Below are 19,518 nucleotides of genomic sequence, written 5' to 3'. Positions count from 1 at the left end.
CAGTTATGCACAAAGTTGGCTTTGTTCTGCCCAGCAGAAGGAGTCTGTGGGTCAAGAGCAGTGAAACCAGCAGCCTGAGCTCCTCACAGCCAGGAGCTTCCCTTGAAGGTGCCCTGGAATGCAGAGAGTGAAGCAATGCAATATATGAAACCCAAAGTGTGAGCTGGGCAACACTGCATTTCCGCTCCATGGCAAGAATAACTGCCTAGAAATTCAACCTATGCTCTTCTGGAGCTTCTGGGACTTGCAACAGATTTCGTGGTAAGGACAAGGGAAATGAGCGGTAGTGTTCTTATCGCCAAGGGGCTCTAGCACCCAAAGGTGATATATGTTCACAAAACGAAGAAGCAGAAAGGAATAAACAGGGGATATCTTTTGAAAAAAAATTCTGTTATCTTAGCTTGGGCAAATGTCTTCACCACAGATATTGAGATTGGTTATGGGATGAAGAAATTCTATCTTGGAATTGTAAGTGTTCATCAAAGAAGAAAACCTGTAAAACTTCGTTATTCACACATAATATTTATAAGAGATATAAATAGGCCAAGCCAGAAGAACATCTTTCTTTTTTGCTTTGGATGTTAACCTATCCTTGCAGGCTGACACTACTCCTTTCCTAGCATGACAAGTCTTCAAAGAACAAGAAAGCTCCCCTTGAGTACCCGTAATGGTGCCAAATCTCATGCAAACTCTTATTTTACGTTCCTTAAAGTGAGGTTTGTCAGAGTTTACCTCCCACCTCCCAATGCCCATCATCTATCCTTCTTGCAGCTTTAGGACTTGCATGACAATGTTACCATAAGTTACCATGGAGCAGAGGAAAACAATGACTGGGGTTGGTTGCTTGTTTTTTCTGTAGTTACAGCTTTCACTCTCTATCCATCCTCCCTGCGAAACTCCAGCAATCTGGTTGAAGTGGAGACCTAGGACTCCACTAGAAACCAGGATTCCTCCTACAATTTTGCATTAATCAGTGCTAAATCCCCTGTTAAACAGGGTTATGATGCTCCCACATGAACTTTTTTAAGCTCTTTCTGCCTTCTGATTTCCTAAGCTGATTTCATAGGGATTTGTACATGAGTTCAATTCTGGGAATTTCATTCTTGGAAATTATGTCTGTAGAGGTGAACTGACTGGTCACAATGTTCAGAGGTGCTTCCCATTCACCCGGTGTGCTTAGAATTCTTTTCTCATCCTCAAGTGACCCTCGAATTTCAAGGCTCATAGGGGGCATTTCCCAGGGCTCAAGAAAGAATGTAAATATACAAAAGAATTTCTGATGGTATAAATGATCAGCCCTCTGCAATCTTCACTGGGTGCTGGGATGAGAAAAAGCAATTAAGGACTTATTGATCACAGGGCTAATTTCAAAATCTACCCTCGGGAGCCTGACCTACTTTGGACTAAGCTTTTTCATTGGCAGTTTCCTCTCTGCTTCCAAGTAAAAGTAGTTTCATCGACAAGGACAGTGCTGCTCTCTGAGATGAAAGTGGGGAGAAAATGGTGTTCCACAGGCTGGATGCACCCAGCTGTTACCACTGAATGCATCAGTGGTGAGCAGACACATCACAGTTGTCCCCATAACATACATCTCAGCCCAACCCAGAACTGGATCCTCCTGATGGAAAAACTGGGTAAAGCTAGGCAAACCCATTCTTAAGTTTGTTTTGTTTTGTTTTTTTTATTTTATTTTTTAATCGGACAGATTTAGCCTCAAGCCCTTGAGAGACTGTAACAATGGGGTAATCTGTAAGGCCTTTGCTTTCATGGAATGATTATCAAAGGGAAGAGCTGAAGGTAAATGTTTTTGCCTCTAGATAGTTGGAACAAGGTATTGCAGCTTTTTCCATACACAGAGCAGAGGCACCGGGCCTGAGAAAGCTTCTCAGGGCTAGGGGCTGGTTCTACTTCTCCACCTGCCCCTTAGTCCATCCCAGATGGGCAGCACAGGCTGTACAGATGAGAAAAGAGAGGTGTACAAGTTCCCAGTCACCCTAGAGTTGCTCTGCACAGATCTCTCCCTCCCTAGCACCTGCTAATCCGTTTTCTCTTTCCTTCTGGAAGGCTTTCTTCTGAAGGAAGAAAGATGATGTTCTAATTTCATCCCAGGAACTGCATATGTAGCATATTGGACCTCAAGTAAAGCTGCCACAAATAAGCAGAGCACAGCAACAGGAAAGTAAACAAGAAATTCTGCTTGATAATAGAATGGAAAGGTGGGGGAAAAAAATCAAATATGCTCTGCCTACCTACCCTTGCCTGGATGCACAGAGTGTGAACTCCATGACACTCATGGTTCACGTATAAGCAGAAGCCTCCATTTGAGGGGTTGGGAAGTGGTGCTGCACTGGTGGGCAGGCAGTGCTGCAGTGTGAGCCAGGCTCTGTACTTCTTTCTGCCACTGGCCTGAGTTGACCTTGGGCTTTTTACTCCCAGTGACTCATTTTCCCCATCTACACAGTAAATTCTTCTCTTCACAAAGGGTAGCAGGCAGGATGAGGAAGGATGTCTACACTTAGCTAAACCAGTTTTTGCTGTTTCATTTTCTCTAGAAACACAGTATGAAAAAGGAAAGCCATCTAGAATTTTAGCAGGTCAGAGGTAAGGCAGCAGGGGCAGCTGGGCAAGAATTTTCCAAAGAGATTTGTGGAAAGTGGCTTATCAGGGAAACAGCTTCAGACTTAGCCAGGCCTCAGTGGGCAAGTGCAGAGGTGGAGCTTACGCTGGAGCTCTTTGTTAGATATAAAAGGCTTAGATGGGTCAGTGCTGACAACAGTCCCTGGGAGGTGGTTGAGAGAAGCCGTGCAGAGAACAGAGAGCAGTGCTGGCCATGGGGAGGGTAGCTCCAGCCCTCCTGGTACTACTCAGTCTGACAATGACTATTTGTGATGCTGAGGACACCTGCTCGGGTGAGTAGAGCACAAATATTACTGCCATCCCACTTCTCCCCATAAGAGATGGACCTTGAGGGGAGGGAAGAGGCATGTGATTTTTCCTTCTACGCTTTTTTAAATTCAACGGCAAGTGGGAGGAGGGGGAGGGAGAGGCTGAAATCTCAGCAGCCACTTAACAAAGAAACCACCAATTAAAGATGTAACATCCTTCCCCAGTCACCAGCGGGATCGCTAGGAACAGGCTGTCCCTGTTGAGATTTTCCATCCTGGTTAAGGTTTTTTTCAGTAGTGCCTTGGCACAGTTACCAAAGGATGCAGAACAATACAGAGGGTCGGTGGATGCCTGCTGGGTGCTAGGCACGCTGGAAGCCTGGGGATGCTGCTCAATGCAGTGTTCTGTCTGTATTCCTCATGAAGGCCATAGGGGCAATTTCAAACTGACCCGCCGTCAGGGAATTTAGAAGAACGCTTAACTCTCCACAGATCCATCAGTGTCACTTACTCCGTTGTTAATACCCCGTTGATGCACCTCTCAGGTTTTGTTATATTAAGCTGCAGTATATTTGTCAGGCAATGTCATATACATTTCATATATATCAGCCTCTTCTCCTACTGAACTCTCCTGAGGCAAGAGAGATTCAGAGTCTGGCTCCTCTAATATGTGAGATCCTCAATGCCATTCATGCAACAGCTATTAATTCACGCAACACCTCCAATTTTCCACAGTCATTGCTTTTGATTGAGTTGTTCCTCAATTTCAGAGTGTTTGGCTTCCTCTCCAAAATATTTCAGAATTCTAATAATCTCCACAAATACTGTCTTCATTTCCTCAGAGGTGAGAATAGTGGGACTGGGTGATGCTGACCGACTCGCCATTCTCCAAGGATGCCCAGGTATCCCAGGTGTGTCTGGCCCAAAGGGAGAACCAGGTCTCCCAGGAAAAAAAGGTGAGATCCCTGTCTTAGTTTAATGAGACTGAAAGTATTTTGCTAAGAAGGGCGAGTTATGAGGTAGACTAAACTCCTCTCTCTCAGCAATTGTAAATCCAAAATGAAGAGGCTCCAATCGAGGAAGTATGGAATAAAAAGAAAAGTAACAACCCTTTATTAAAGGTTGTGTATTGGCAAAAGCAGCAAAAGAACACAAAAACAACTTAACAATAATCCTGTACCCAAAAGTCCCCTTCAAAAAAGGAAACAGTTTGATACTCCTCTGTCCTCAGCGCGATTCTAATCACGGTTGGCAGGAGCGCTGTTGGATCCTGGAGGAGCAGAGCCTGCAGTGCTCAGTGTTGGCCAGCATGGGGCGCTGTTTGGCTCTGGCGGTCGCTGTGTGGGGGCCCCCGATCACGGGAGAAGCCAAAAAATGGAGATTTTTCTCCCTCACCAAGGATGGGAAGGGGAAAAGGGGAAAGAAGGGCAGTTTCCCTCCCACTAAACTCACGCTATCTGTACCTGGCTGTGGTCAGGACTCCCCCTTTTTCATCGATGAGCACAAACTCTCCAATGAATTCTGAGCAGATTCAAGCTGGAGACAGGGCAGCGTGCAGGCAAGCCGAGGCCGGAGAGCAGCCAGATGACCAGGTCAAGAGCAAGACGGCCTCGGAGTTTTTCACACACACACACACATATCCTTGCCGTTAAGGCAGAAGAGTGAAGTGCCTCTTTCCAAAGAGAGGAGAGGAGAAGAAACTCCTTCCCCCCAACCTCCACCCCCCCTCCCCGCACACCCCCCCAGCCTTAGAGAAAGCTATCAGACTCGAATGCAGTTCTGCCAGCTAGTTCTTTTGTATAGTCAATTAACCCTTCCCCCTCCCTCGTTCAACACCTTCTTTTACAGTGGGACAGGTGAAAGGAAAATTTCTGCTTGGATTTTTAGAACAAGTAAACCTAATGACACCCCTAAAGCCAATGATGAGAACTGTGATATGGGACAGCATTTTTGCTTTAAGTAGGGGAAGTCCGATGAGGCTGCAGCAGTGGCAGCCTTCACACTGACTGCTGTTAGCAACTGGAGAATCAAATAGGAGTGGAAAACATCACCAAGTAGACATGTGCTGGTACACATGGAGTCACCTTTTTCTTCCCTGAGCCCTGTCACAAGTCTGAAAGTCATAAAGTGATCCTGGGGTGCGAAGTGTCATAATTCATTTGTTTCTTTGCAGCAAAATAATCCATTTATTCTCTGGGTCTGTGTTGAACACTTTGGATGGGAGGGAGGCTATGATGCTCCTGCATGTTTTCCGGTGAATAGTTTGAGAACTGTACCGGTATCCTCTACCCCAGGAAGCAAGGGAGATGGAGTTCCCTCAGGATTTTCATAGCCAACTCATGGAGAAGGCGAATCACATCAGCAGAGGGAGCATATCCACCACAGCCAAATCCATGGACAGGCTCCACCATATAAAAAACTCATAGAAATTTTTGTGTGAACTGCAGATTAAGACTTAAACTGAAGTACCAGTGTAGTGAGGTTTCAGCAGAAGAAAAGGAGTAAGGTAAAAGAGTAAACTATGTTGCAAGTCTGAATGTAGTTAACAAAACCCATCTCCCTTTCTTCTGTGAAAGCAAAGGCCCAGCTCTCCCGGATTTTGTGACCTCTCCCTTCTGGTCAGTCTGCAACGTGCACATAAAAAATGAGTCTTTCTTTGCAGGAGAAATGGGAGATCAGGGATTCCCCGGGAAAGCAGGACCACCTGGTGCAAAAGGTAACATATTCAGTTCTAATCCATAAATCTCCCCAAGCTCAGGACATGCATTGTGAGACTTGGTTGGCCATAGTCCAAGAAACAACCCCGAAGTAGCACACACAAAGCCTGATTTTGGGGTATGGCTATTGCATGGAGTGAGTACTAAAAACAGTGTCCTTGAGTGGGACCACAGCACAGAGGAAGATACTACTCTTCTCAAAGTTCACACTGATCCTTAACAGACTCATAAAATCAGACCTCTCCCCATTCCCCACTCCTACATTAACCTTCCTCCACCACAAAACAAACCTGTCCAAATACCCCACAGCTCTGAGAAATTTGAAACTCACTGCAGAGCTTCATCTCAGAGGCCTGAAGCAGAGGTATGATACTCAGTGCTTCCAGCATCCTCCAGGCTTGGAGTCAGTGTGCAATGCCCACTTGATCAGAAGGATGTGATCAAACCACCAGGAAACATCCATTACAGGGTGAGGTCTTCTTTTAATAGGATGAACCCCTGAAAAGAGGAACACGTCTCTTTAGAAACTGGCTTTCACCACCCAGGTTGTGCTTAGGATCTTCAGCAGGGGTTGTGTGCTACAAATATTGAAAAAGTACCTCTTCTAAAGAAACGAGTACAAGGTAGTACCAGTGCACTGACTAGCAGGGAAAACAGCTTGGCCAAATGCACCAAAGACTTGAACTGAAACTCTAGTAGGAGATGGACAAACCCACTGAAAAAGCAGCTATTGCACAAAATCTCAGAAGTGGCTGACTATAAACAGAAACCCCGCACAAAAAGTCACTGAAGTGGAACTGTGAATCCCCCATACACTTCAGGAGGTGGCCCAGCAGTTTTCTCTTCCCTCTGTCCTGATCTTCCTGTTGTATCCGAGAGATACTGCTGATCAAGAGAACAGCTAGGCTGGCATGGCAGTAACACCTGGGACACTCAGTTGAGTACCATATCTTTGCACCTCTTGACAGGCTCTCTTGTACATTTGGGACATATGAAGGGGCTGGAGTAGCCATCTGGGGAGCCTCAGTAATTCATTTACATTTCTCATATGTGATGAGCATTTCCCTCTTGTGTTTTGCAGGAACAGTTGGAGAGCCTGGCTTCCCAGGACTGAAAGGTAAATCATGCTGTGCCGAATTTAGCATGTTAGCTACTTTGTTAAACTTCCACCTTGTACTGTTCTGGAACAACACACCAGATGGGAGCAATTATAGAGAAATGGAAGTACCCCACTAGGGCTCTTTGGTGACAGTTGTGCCCCATCATAGGCTCAGCCCTGGCCCAGGTGCTGTGGGCAACACTCCTCCCAAACCAGCTGTTCAGTAATAAGTACTGCCCTCAGCTCCAGCACCTGCTGCTGCTACCTGCCACCATCAGCTTGTGTACCACCCAGCAGCCACCCCATGTACTCTTGGGCAACCTGCAGAGCTACTTCCAGTGTCTGAGGGTGCTGGGTGTCATTGGGGTAGTTTCAGGGGTCTATGACTTGAGTTACCACATGCCCCCCTGTGCTCTCCTGAGTCTGTGTAGATGGGCAGGTGGGTCTCCTCTGGTGGGCCTGGGAGCAGCCAGGGCAGAGCTTATATTTATTTAATCCTCCTGCCTGGTTTCTCCATGCCTTTCTCCATGCTTAGCACAGATGAGCCAAGCACTTTCCCTAATATCACAGCTCTCCAGTGCAGCTAGATTTGTCTAAGCAAATGACACCAACTGCTGGGGGAGGGGAGTGCTGAGTGTGGAAGTTGAAGAAAAATTGGCGGTGTTGTTTGTCCAACAGGAACAAAAGGAGAGCCTGGATTTCCAGAAATATGGGGTGAGTTTCTTCCTAGGTCTTCATGCCACTATCAGCTTTGCAGAGTGGACGTTGGTGGACTACTTACACCAGAAATCATGACAGGACAGGAATAAGAAAAAATTCAGAGTGACATTAAAGGACAGAGTAAGAAAATATCACAGTTAACCCATTTGCTTCTCACAGGTACATGCAGCTTCTGTGAGTCTATTTTGTACTCCAACCTGGCCAGGAAAGTCATGTCCTCGGAGCACTACTTGGGTCTCCTGTCCTCTGTGTGGGAGAGATAGACCTGGAGGAGGTCTATCTGAGTTTCTTGGAGCTTCAGTGTCCTGGTTTCCAAGACGAAATCTTTAGAAAGAGCTGTATGGACATGCAGCTACTTAAAAGGCAGTTATAACCCTCCACTTGCTGGAGTGGAAAGTTTCCATAGTGATCAGATTAACCTAATCATTGGGAAAAAAAAGGGAAAAAGAAAACAAAGAAGCTTCATTTGGCCCATCTGACTCCATGAGCTAAAAGCAGAACTACAACCTGCTCTGGCTAAAATTGGGTGTTGCGTGGCCACAGACACATGCAGGGGCTCAGGTAGATCAGAGCTGCTGTAACACCTGAGGGACTGGGATGCCACTGAGCAGCCCCTTGCTGCCCCAGGTACCTATGGCTTAGTAATGTAAAAAATAAGCATGCGACCCAGTTGCATGGATTTCCAACAACCAAATCCGTTTATTAGAAGAAAACAGCACCTTTTATACCTTTGGACGACACGTGATTCACCTAGCCAACCACCATGGGAGTCACACTGCCCATGTGTGTCAGAGTATACTTTGGAAACTACCAATCCCAGGATGCATCACCCAGCATCCCTGAAACATGTTTCCTACATCTCCCCTGACTTTAATATTTGAGGTGAATCATAGAACAGTGCAAATAATAGAACAGTACATTTTTAAAAAAATGTAAAAATGTAAAACCTTTAACAATTACCATAGTATCACAGTGACCCAGCTCACTGCTTACTTTGGTTCTTCAACAAACTTATTTATTAGAATTTTTCTCTTTAACCTTTTGAACCTGTTTAATATGAACATAAACTGTTATTTTCCTAAGAGGTATAATACAACTGGGATAAACAACAACTTTATTGATCTGAGGGTTTTGGCATTACCGGGTAGTACTTATGTAACCTTTATTTATCTCAGGGTTTATGTAGAAAAGGGAAAACTCAACTCTATTTCAACAACAGCGTAAATGTCATGAATTGAATTCTTCTAGCGTGACCGCGTGGCTGAGGTAACATTACCTTTTTAAGGTTTAGTGTTTAAAGTGCTTATACATTCACACAACTCTCTTTCATTCACTCACACACACCCGCACCGGTGGCCACTGCACCCATTCCTCACATGCACATCCATGGCTTTTAGCAAAACTGTATTTTGCCACATTAGTCATTTTCACAGTTACCAGTAGTAAACATCAAATGGTAAACATCAACTATCAAATGGTAAACATCAGCTGTGCATCTCTATCTGCAGTTTCTTCGCTCTTTATTACTCTGGTTCTTGCTGCTGCTGTGAGGGTGTACCTATGTAGGGTCTGACACACCTGAAGGGAATCCATTTTAGTTCTTTACCTATAGATATACACACATATCCCCTTCCCCACGTCACGAGGTCCACCAGTCCCATCCATTGCCCTGAGATTAAATCTTTTATCATGACCAGTGGTTTGGGAGAGGAGAATGCCTGAGGTCTGTGTTGTCTCTCATACCTGCTTTTCTCAGCACTGTCACAATTTAAAAAATTTATGACATATGCTGCTTTCCCCAGACACTCCTGTGGGCTACAGATAGACTCCCCTTTTCTTTTGTCTTTTTAGCATGTCCTTTAGAGTACGGTGCGCTCTCTCTACCATGGCCTGTCCCGTGGGTGAATGCGGTATGCCTGTGGGGTGAGAGATCTCCCAGTCTGTCAGGAAAGTTTTGACTTTTGCTGAAGTGTATGCCTTTCTGGGGTCCCTAGTGCTGCAAAGCAGCTAAGCCAGTGCCTTATTATGTCCCTTGCCTTTTCCCTAGTGTGTGCGGTGGCAGTTATGTATTTGGAGTGCGTGTCAACTGTAACGTGAACGTATTTCAGCCGACCAAACTCTGGTACGCATGTAACATCTGTCTGCCATACCTCATTAGCTATTAGTCCCCTGGGGTTAACTCCTTCCTGGCATGGCATTGATGTTATTTGCTGGCAGTCTGGACATGACATAACTATGTCTCGAGTCTGATTGATGGTAATTTGAAATTGTCTCTTCAGAGAACGTGGAAAAAGGAATGAGACAATTTAGCCTCCTCAAATGTTCTAGGCACTGTTATGAACATAGCTGCTGCATCTGCCCTTTGGTTCCCTTCTCCTATGGGCTCCGGCATTTCCGTGTGTGATCTAACATGCATTATGTAAAAATCAAACCTTCTGTGATTGACAAGAACCCATACAGCATGTATTTCAACAAGTAAATGTGGGTTTGCAACATCCCGAAGGAAGGAAGCCTTGAGATGTGAAACCAAACCTGCTGCATAACAAGAGTCATTAGCAATATTAATAGGTTGATCTGAAAAGAGTTCAAAGACAATGCAAATAGCTGCAAGTTCTAGGACCTGTACAGAACCATGGTTTATGGTCTGTACCTCCTGTTCCCACTGTCCTGTAGCAGGGTGTTCCCATGTCACTGCAGCTTTTTTCAATTGTCCTGATGCGTCAGTAAAGACGTCAGGCCTTTTAACTGGCTGGTGTTGGTATCTGATTGTGGCTTTTAAGGGTAAGTTGCCTATTTCTGCCCAAAGCCTGTGTTTAGGGTAGTGAATGGAAATGTCACCATCATAGCCTGCCAAGGCAGCCTGGAATCCAGTGTCTTCAGCCAGCAGCCAGTCGAGGCTGTCCTTCATTACCAGGATGTAGATGATCGATGGATCCTGTCCGTCCAGCTCCTGTCCGTCCATCCTCTGCCTTTAATGACAAGCTTGACAAACATTTTGTTAGTTGTCCACACAGTTTTAGGCGGTGAATAGGACAGAAACAGCCACTCCAGGATCCTCAGTGGATCCGGTTCAGTTTGGTCACACTGAAACAAAACTGCAAATGGCTGGAACCTGTTAGGAACAAGGGTAAGGCAGATTAAGTTTAGGATTTCTCCTTCTGCCTTGTCTGCTCTCAACTGCCTTAGAACGTCTTTAACGCCTACTTTGCCTCCATAGTCAGAGATTGACTAGATGTCAAGTCTGGATTGCCTTTCAGCAGTTAAAACAGGGGGTGCAGCTCCTCTGTGGTCAAGCCTAAAATAGGCCTTAGCCAGTTGATGGCTCCTGAAAGTTTCTGCAATTCGTTTAAGGTTAAAGTGTCCTTTACCTTAATCTGAATTGGCTGGGGCGAGATCTCCTGCTGTGTGATCCTCCATCCAAAGTAGGTACAGGGCTGAGATCGTTGGATCTTCTCTGGAGCGACCTGCAACCTTGCTTCTCGGACAGCATTAGTCAGAGCAGTAATAACAGCCTGTAACTCAGTTTCTTTGGCCATGGTGACCAAGATATTGTCCACGTAGTGGTAAATGATTGCTGAGGGGTAAAGCCTTCTGATAGGGTAGATAGCCTTTGCCACAACAGCCTGATATATCGTCAGGCTGTTTCTCATCCCCTAATGCAAAACAACCCAGTGGTATCTCTGCATTGGCTGTGTGTGGTTTAGAGCAGGGATGGAGAAAGCAAATCGTGGCACATCGTTGGGGTGTAGAAAAACAGTGAAGAAACAGTCTTTTAAATCGATTACCACTACCGACCATCCTGCTGGAAGCATAGCAGGTGAAGGAAGCCCTAGCTGCAATGCCCCCATAGGTTCTATCACTGAGTTGACTGCTCTTAGGTCATGCAGCATCCTCTACTTGCCACTTTTCTTGGGTATGCAGAACACCGGAGTGTTCTACGGATTGGAGGTTGGCACTATATGTCCTGCAACGAGTTGCTCTTGAACTAGTTCTCTTAAGTGATCAACCAATATAGTCATTAGTTTTCCACGTCAGCTTAATCTGTCCTTGGAACGGCTGGTCAATGGCCCTCATTGAAAAATCTTCAACAGTGTCTTCCAATCATGTGGGGTAAATACGTAAGTGGTACTCAGTGTCTCCAGATATGAAAATGTGTGAGACAAGGAAACACCAGTCTCTTTAACTAACTGTCTCAGTTCCTTTGTCACCTCATAGGGCAAGCTTTGGAACTGAGGGTTTTGGCACGGCCGGTATATAACTGGGCATACTTTAATAACCTGCCAGTCTCCCATCCGCATTGCCTCCTCATGGCATCTTTCCCACTGGTTAACTGACACCCCCGCGCCTGCCCTCTCACTCTCGCCTGGAGGAACCACCTCCAGTTCCTCCTCTCCATCTTCTGATGCCTCACTATCCGTGACTCCGATATACTCGGCTCCCTGTGGTGGCATGGCAGAAGACGGCAGGGAAGCACCTCCCCTGTTGTGCACATGGTCGGGACAAGATGGCTGCAGGGCCAGAAGAGACGGTTCAAGTTCCGGTCCATTTTCGCACGCAGGATGGCTGCGCCCATGTCACGTTTCTTGGAGCACGCGGATGTGAGTCATCAGCGACATGGGGGGGGTAAGCTTCCTGGGTGCCCCTCCCCCACGCCATGGCGGGAACCTATACTTCACCCCTGTATACTGGATTCACAAACTAAAATTCCCATCCTATCTCCGCAGCTCACACATGCACCAAAACCAGGACCTTCACCATAATTTACATCGCGTTCCCCCCGTTCCTGCCCACGCAAATCCCAACCCGAGTCCATTGTTAGATCCTCTCGGGTCACACGTGGTGCCCCCCCCACCGTCGTGTCTGTTCCTGAGTTGTGGGGAATGGCTGCGGCTAGCAGCCTGGCTGAGGGGTGCTGGAAAATGTGTGTTAGTGTCTCTGGGGGGGCTCTGTCTTCTTTGAGTGATCCACAAAGTGTCCATAACTTGTGTCCAGGTAGGAAGGCACTTAGAGGCTTCTACATCACCTGCCCCTCTATATCACTCTGTCCCTCATGGATCTGCCGATCCTTTGCCAGGTGGTTATATTTAAAGCTTCTACAAGCAGCAGTCCTGGTGCAATGAATTTTATCCATTGCAAGAGATCTGTTATTTCTGCGAGCGTGATCTCAACAGGACATTGTCTTAGCAAGAAACACAAGGCTTCTGTATCCCTTTCTATGTCCTGGGAAACCGAATTCCTCATGCTTTTTTACCTTTTCTCTTACTGCTTTCGTCTCACGTGGGTTTTCTCGACGCTTGCTTTTTTCACCAATTCGGTTCGGCTTTCGGTCTCGCCGCTTCTCGGCTTTTCACTGCCTCGGCTTTCGGCGGTTTCATTTCTCGCCGCTTCTCTCGGCTCGTGTTCACTGCTGCTTTCTCGGCTTTTCTTCTCCGCATCCTCTCGGCTTTTTGTTCTCCGCCACTCGCACGGAGAGTGCTGGCACGCGCACTTTCAATTTTTTCGAGCTCGGTTCAGTTTTGCGTCCTTCAGCCACGTTCTGCACTGAAGTCTTGACGCTTTTAAAGACGTCTGTTTTTTTTTCTCGGTATGTGTCCCTGAGCCCTAAAATGAGCTAGTGGCAAACACACTCACAATTTTCCTTGCTGCAAGGCAGTCTATGTTTCCCTGTTACAGGGAGAAGCCGTCACATTTAGGGCGCCATGTATGGCTTATTAATGTAATAAATAAGCACGCGACCCAGTTGCATGGATTTCCAACAACCAAATCCATTTATTAGAAGAAAACAGCACCTTTTATACCTTTGGACGACACGTGATTCGCCTAACCAACCACCATGGGACTCACACTGCCCATGTGTGTCAGAGTATACTTTGGAAACTACCAATCCCAGGATGCATCACCCAGCATCCCTGAAACACGTTTCCTACAGGCACTCCTATGCCCTTTTATGTTTACTGGGCATGTAAAACATCTGACTAATAAGGAAAAGGCCAAGTCCAGGACCAGACCTCCATTAGGATGGACACACATGCCCACAAGACAGCCTGGTACAGCTGTGCATCCATGCATCAGACAGCACACTGGGTCACCTGCACCACCAGCACCACCATCTGAGATCATCTCCCAAAACTTTCCCTATGACAGATACAGATGCAGCTGTAGGCTGGGTTGTCTGATAGGGACCATTCCAGTCACTTGTGAATCTGAGATTCTGTTAGCAGTTATGGTTTGGGCTAGGAAAAAAATTATACATAATATGTACATATATGTATACATATATATTTTATATGTTCAGAAGTGTTTTCTGTCTTGGGGAAACCTCAGTGTGGCCCTTCAGTACTTAAAAGGTGCTTATAAAAATGCTGGAGAGTGACTTTTTACATGGGCATTGACAGGACAAGGGGAAATGATTTAAAATTAAAAGAGAAGAGATTCAGATTAGATATTAGGAGGAAATTCTTCACTCAAAACTATTTGAGTAGGGTGGTGAGGCACTAGCACAGGTTGCCCAAAGAAGCAGTGGCTGCCCGCTCCCTGGAAGTGTTCAAGGCCAGGCTGGATTGAGTTTGGAACAACCTGGTTTAGTGGAAGGTATCCCTGCCCATGGCATGGGGGTGGAACAAAATGACCTTTAGGTTCCTTCCAATCCAAAACAGTCTGTGATTCTATGATTCAATCCACAGAGGGTGATTGAACGTTGTTCACCGCTGCATCACAGGGAGCTGTTTCTCTATATCACTACTCTTTTCCTGACAACTCCACACACATTCTCTGTGTCCTCCAAACATTTTGGAGTCTGGACAAATTCCTTCTCACAGCAGCTCCATCACCCAGACCCCTAAGAGAGTCATTGTGAATGAGAGAACTCTGAGCACCTTAGACAATCTCTTGGAAGGTGCCCATCTCCTTTGCAACATATGGACTCAGAAATCATGGCAGGGTTTAGTTCCCAGCAGCCGCATGCCAGGGTCCTGCAGTGTTAAGAGCTAGCTGAGTGCTGAAGGGCTCCAAGCCTCGAGGCTGGTGTGCTCCCTGGATGCAGTGAGCACATTGTAACTCCTTCCACTTGATCTCTTTCTCTGATTTGCACAGAACCCAGGAATTGCAAAGAACTGTTGGGCAAAGGGAAGATCTTGAGTGGCTGGTACACCATCTACCCCCAAGGCTGCAATGCCACAGCTGTCTTCTGCGACATGGACACAGATGGTGGGGGATGGATTGTGAGTAGGATGAGAGAGGGAGGTTTTTATGTTGATATAGTGATTTTTGTTAAGGTTGCAAAGGGTGGCTTCAAAATAGAAACAAATGGGAGGAAAACACAGACTGAGCAGACAGCTGAGGTTCACATCAGCAAGCCAGTGTGTCCCTGCATGGATGCAGGAGAATCTCCCAGGAGTTGTCTCTGGGAGCAGACCAAGGGCCACTCCCTGCTTAAATCAGCAAATCATTTCCTCCTCATTTCCAAGGGCAGATGGAGGACATCCTTTATTGAGGGACTCCTGCGAGGTTTGCTCCCCAGAGACCCACAGGAGTGTCCTGATGCAGGGGGCTGTGTACTTCAAGTGCTGTGGATGCTTTGGGTGAGGGATGGGCTGGTGTGGCTGAGGGTCTCCTTTCCTGTAGGTTTTCCAGAGGCGCTGGGATGGGTCAGTGAAATTCTTACGAGACTGGGATTCATACAAACGAGGCTTTGGCAATCAGCTGACAGAATTCTGGATGGGGAATGACAACATCCACTTCCTCACCTCGCTGGGTAAGGTCTGCCTCTGTCCCGGGCTGGGGCCATGAGAGTCCAATACCTGTACCACATTGGATCGTTAAAGACCTCTGAGCTTCTTGCATCCATTTGATGCCCCCCACTGTTAATCCCAAAGGGGATGTAGGTTCTTGCAGACCATTACATACAGGAAATTGTATTCTTAAAAACAAACAAACAAACAAGTATTCAAGAAAGAGAATGAGCTGACTGCATGATCTATCCTGGAGACAGGCCAAAACATTTTCCTACTGAAACTGGTTATATTGGCATCATGTTGTCCACACAAGGCTTTGAAGTCTGTATGCAGGAGTCCTGGGCATGTAGCTTTCAGTGTTCATGACCACTCACCATCATATCTGAAAAGGTGCTTCCCAAGAAAACCATCATATGTAGAGGAGGTTCTGTGGGAATATTAAATAAAACATAATTTCTCAAGTAGTGGAAGCTCCTCTCAAGATAGCTCATGGCTCATTAAAACCCCCACCCTGACATCCAGGGATGTATCCACCATAAGCTCTGCACCACTGCTGTCAACCTTCTCTTCTAGGACCCTGTGAACTCCGCGTTGACCTGAGAGACTTTGAGAACAACTACTATTTTGCCAAGTACGCTTCGTTCAGAGTTTTGGGAGAGTCTGAGAAATACAGACTAGTTCTAGGGGACTTCCTTGGTGGAAATGCCGGTAAGTTTGAAGCAGCTCTCTGGGAAAGTCTGTTTTACTAGAGCATTTCAGAAGTGCTCGGCATCTATAATGCAGAGCTGTATCGTGCAAACTCCTTGTATCAGCTACATTTTAAAACAGTTTTTTAAAACTGGCCATGGTACCTCTAGTGCATGACCTCTAGGTGCAGGGAAAGAAAGAGACACCCATCACAGAAATGTGACCCAGAGCATTATCTACAAGCCCAGCCACATGGTTTAACAGAAAGTGTGGAGCCTGGTTCTGAGCAGCACCCAATCCAGTTGACCTTCCCAACAGCTCTGTAGCAGCCAGGCCAAGTTCTGCTTTTGATTACTTTGGCAGGAAATATTTGACCACAAAGTTTGGCATTTCCAGGGCTGGGGTGCTGTTCAGCTGTTGCAGCAACAGCACTGCATCCTCTTAATACCTGATGTTTTGCTTTTCTTTAAAAAGCAACCAAATTCTCTTCAAAATTCAATATCCCTCACAAAAGCATGAGTGAAATCAACATCAGAGAGACCAGTGCATTTATGTGGCTTTTTACACTGCAATTCTGTCTAGTATTTCAGACACCAGTGTGTCTGCAGAGAACCTGAACAGTGCAAGAGAAGCGACACCTATGTACATGCGAGGAGAATCTGACCCATTTGATTCACAGACATAGACAAATTGTCCGTGTGTTTTGGCAGAGCTCAGGATACTTCTTTTGTCCAGAACCAAGGAAGAAAACTGGGCAACTGGGGCAAGATTACAGTGGGATTTAAAAAATTTGCCTTGCACCCAGCAAGGGCCACTGGTGCCCAGCAAGGTTGCACAGGCACATCAAGGTCCTGTTTGTGATCCTTATTGCAGTAACTGTGAATGTGTGCTCTCTGCAGGAGACTCTTTATCATACCACAGGGACATGCCATTTTCAACAACAGATCAGGACAATGACATGAGCTCCTTTAACTGTGCCACAGAATACAAAGGAGCGTGGTGGTACAATGACTGTCATTACTCAAACCTGAATGGGATGTACTGGATGGGTGTGCATGGGAGCTACGCTGATGGTATCAACTGGAAGACGGGCAAAGAATACCACTACTCCTACAAGCGAACAGAAATGAAATTCAGGCCAGTCTAATATGGTGAGAGGGTACCTGACTAGCACCAAGAGGTGCCACTCACCAGCCAAGAGAAGACAGAAAACATAAAGTCGGAGGACAAAAATAGACCAGAAAGGATATTATAGGTTGTGTCTTCTATGCAGAACAGACTTTTTGGGGCCAGAAGAGATCAGTACTTTTTTGAGCTCCCATAAGCACCAGACTCTCACCCTGACTACCTCCAGCAGCCGCACTGATGTTGAGCTCAAGTGTCTTTTTCTGAAAAGTGCTTTACTTTGATTTAAAGACCAAGTGATGGGTGAGACCAATGCATCTGAGTAAAGCTCTCTGCTATTATTACCCTAAATGTAATTACTGGTAATTTTCAGTCTAATCCATGTATATGAAGCCTCCAATATTCTTGCAGCTTCTTTCTGTTGGACCCAAGACTCATCTGAAAGGGACTGAATTCCTGACCCGCCCCCTCTTCCTGCAGGCTGTGATGGAGCCATGATGTAGAACAGCATGGAAAGGACTGAGGGTCCAGCACAGGGCTGTCAGCATCACCCCTTCCCTCCTTCCCTCCTCAAGTGCTCCAAAGCCTCATGTGGGACCCCAGTTGCTGGAACCACAGCAGAGTTGCTCAGCACTTCCCACCACAACACAGCTGCAGTTGGCCCAAAGGCCAGTTTCAGCCACTCTGCCAGGGCAGGTTTCTTGATCTTATTTGCCCCTACGGACCAATAACTCTATGCAAAAGTCTGTGTGGTACCAAGACACTACAGCAGGTACCAGTGTTTTCCATTTCACCACTTCTCTCCCCCACAAGAGCTCCATTTTAGTTTTCTCCTGCTACCAATCTGATTGGCATACCCTCAGCAGGAGCAAGGTCCCACATCATCCAGCTGTATCTCATTCATCAGCTTCTGATACTGTCGTCCAGGAGTAGCTTCTCAGAGAGGCCCAGGGTGCTGCCACGACAGCTCTAGAGATCCACAGACTCCTCTGCAGAGAGGTACAAGCAGGTGCTTACAGCCTGGGCTTTAACCTAGCTAAAAGTGCTAAATCCCCTCTCTTTGCTATCCTCTAGCTTCTCTTTTTACTACACAGAAACTGTCAACATTTAAATTTTGTTTGTGAAGGACACTGGTGTCTGAGGGATTAAGAGAACACCAAGAGCAGTTTACCCATACCACAATATGACTCCATAGAGGAAATATTCAGGTATGACAAGCCATCAGCAGTGCTAGGTGAGGATCTTGCTGCAGAGTGAAATTATCCTGAGTCCTTATGCTAGTTTTGGCTGGGGTAGAATTCATATTCTTCACAGTAGCAAGTATGGGGCTGTGTTTCGGATTTGTGCTGAAGACAATGATGATAATATAAAGATGTTGATATTATTGCTAAGCAGGCCTTACACAAAGCCAAGGCCTTTTCTTCTTCTCGTGACAAGGAATCTGGGAGGAGACACAGTTGGGACAGCTGACCAAAGGGATATTCCATACCATATGACATCATGCTCGGCATATAAAGTGGGGGAGAAGAAGGAGAACAGGGGGACATATGGACTGATGGTGTCTGTCTTCCCAAGTAACCATTACACGTGATGGGGCCCTGTTCTCCTGGAGGTGGCTGAACACCTGTCTGCTCGTGGAAGCATAATTCCTTGTTTTGCTCTGCTTTGTTTGTGTATGCAGTTTTTGCTTTCCCTATTAAACTGTCTTTATCTCTACCCATGTTTTCTAGCTTCTTCTCTTCTGATTCTCTCCCTGATCCCACCTGTGGGGGAGTGAGCGAGCTGCTGAGTGGGGCTTAGTTGCTGGTTGGGGTTAAAGCACAACAGTCCCCTAAGCTGCCATAGTAAGGCATGGGCTGGCACTGCAGCCCCTCCAGCATGAGTCCCAACCACTCCGATGAACAGGAATGTTCCCTGTGATGATGTAGGCATGTGGGGGAGAAGGTTATAGAATCACAAAATGGTCTGGGTTGGAAGGGACCTTAAAGAGCATCTAGTTTCACCTGCCCTGCCATGGGCAGGGATGTCATCCACCATCAGATTGTTCAGGTCTCCATGCAACCTGGCCTTGAACAATTCCAGGGATGAGGCACCACACCTGCAGCAGTCACTGAGTCGGCTTGCACTAACTCCAGCCAGGAAGAACTAAATTCAGGATCCAGTTCCCCAGATACCTGTGCATACAGAGCTCCCACCTCTCCTCAACAGAAGGGTTCTGATTCCTCCATGACCTCTCACACCTGACCAGTGAGGGGAGAGGCAGGAAACAGACTTGAGATATCCTGAAGAGATGTTTCCTCAACTGGCAGGACACCATCTAGTCCTTCTTGCTTCCTTTCCTCTTGCCAAGGGTCCCCAGAAGAAAAGTGGAATAGCCCCAGTCACTCTGTGACTGATTCTGGCCGCTGATCATTTCAGAGCTTTTTCTCTGTCTTGGAAAGCTCATGGATACTGTTTGCATTTTGTGTTTGAAACTCCTTTTCTGCTTGTTAGTAGATCCAGAATGGGCCAACCCTGAAGCCCAGAAATGACAATGTCCCTGGAGCTTTCTC

General features: G+C 46.4%; 1 protein-coding gene across 1 annotated transcript; it reads left to right on the top strand.

Moving 5' to 3' along the window:
• Positions 1–2,830: 2,830 nt before the first annotated feature.
• LOC113987578 (ficolin-2-like) lies at positions 2,831–17,076 on the top strand. The gene is made up of 9 exons (XM_027720447.2): positions 2,831–2,909; positions 3,728–3,841; positions 5,548–5,601; positions 6,684–6,719; positions 7,380–7,415; positions 14,514–14,641; positions 15,045–15,174; positions 15,728–15,862; positions 16,741–17,076. The coding sequence occupies exons 1-9, from the start codon at positions 2,831–2,833 to the stop codon at positions 16,986–16,988; spliced, it is 960 nt and encodes a 319-aa protein (XP_027576248.1). The 3' UTR covers positions 16,989–17,076.
• Positions 17,077–19,518: the final 2,442 nt, after the last annotated feature.

The sequence above is a fragment of the Pipra filicauda genome, unplaced genomic scaffold (assembly GCF_003945595.2).
Source record: "Pipra filicauda isolate LSUMZ 115617 unplaced genomic scaffold, ASM394559v2 scaffold562_size295421_pilon, whole genome shotgun sequence".
Lineage (NCBI taxonomy): Eukaryota > Metazoa > Chordata > Aves > Passeriformes > Pipridae > Pipra > Pipra filicauda.
The sequence above is the reverse complement of the archived record's forward strand: the minus strand, read 5'-3'. Positions and strand labels throughout refer to the sequence as shown.

Excerpts from the sequence above, each read along its gene's own strand:
- LOC113987578 (XM_027720447.2), top strand. The coding sequence starts at position 2,831 with ATGGGGAGGGTAGCTCCAGCCCTCCTGGTACTACTCAGTCTGACAATG. Across the intron at positions 6,720-7,379 it reads TGGCTTCCCAGGACTGAAAG|GAACAAAAGGAGAGCCTGGA; the intron begins GTAAATCATGCT and ends TTTGTCCAACAG. Across the intron at positions 14,642-15,044 it reads CAGATGGTGGGGGATGGATT|GTTTTCCAGAGGCGCTGGGA; the intron begins GTGAGTAGGATG and ends CCTTTCCTGTAG.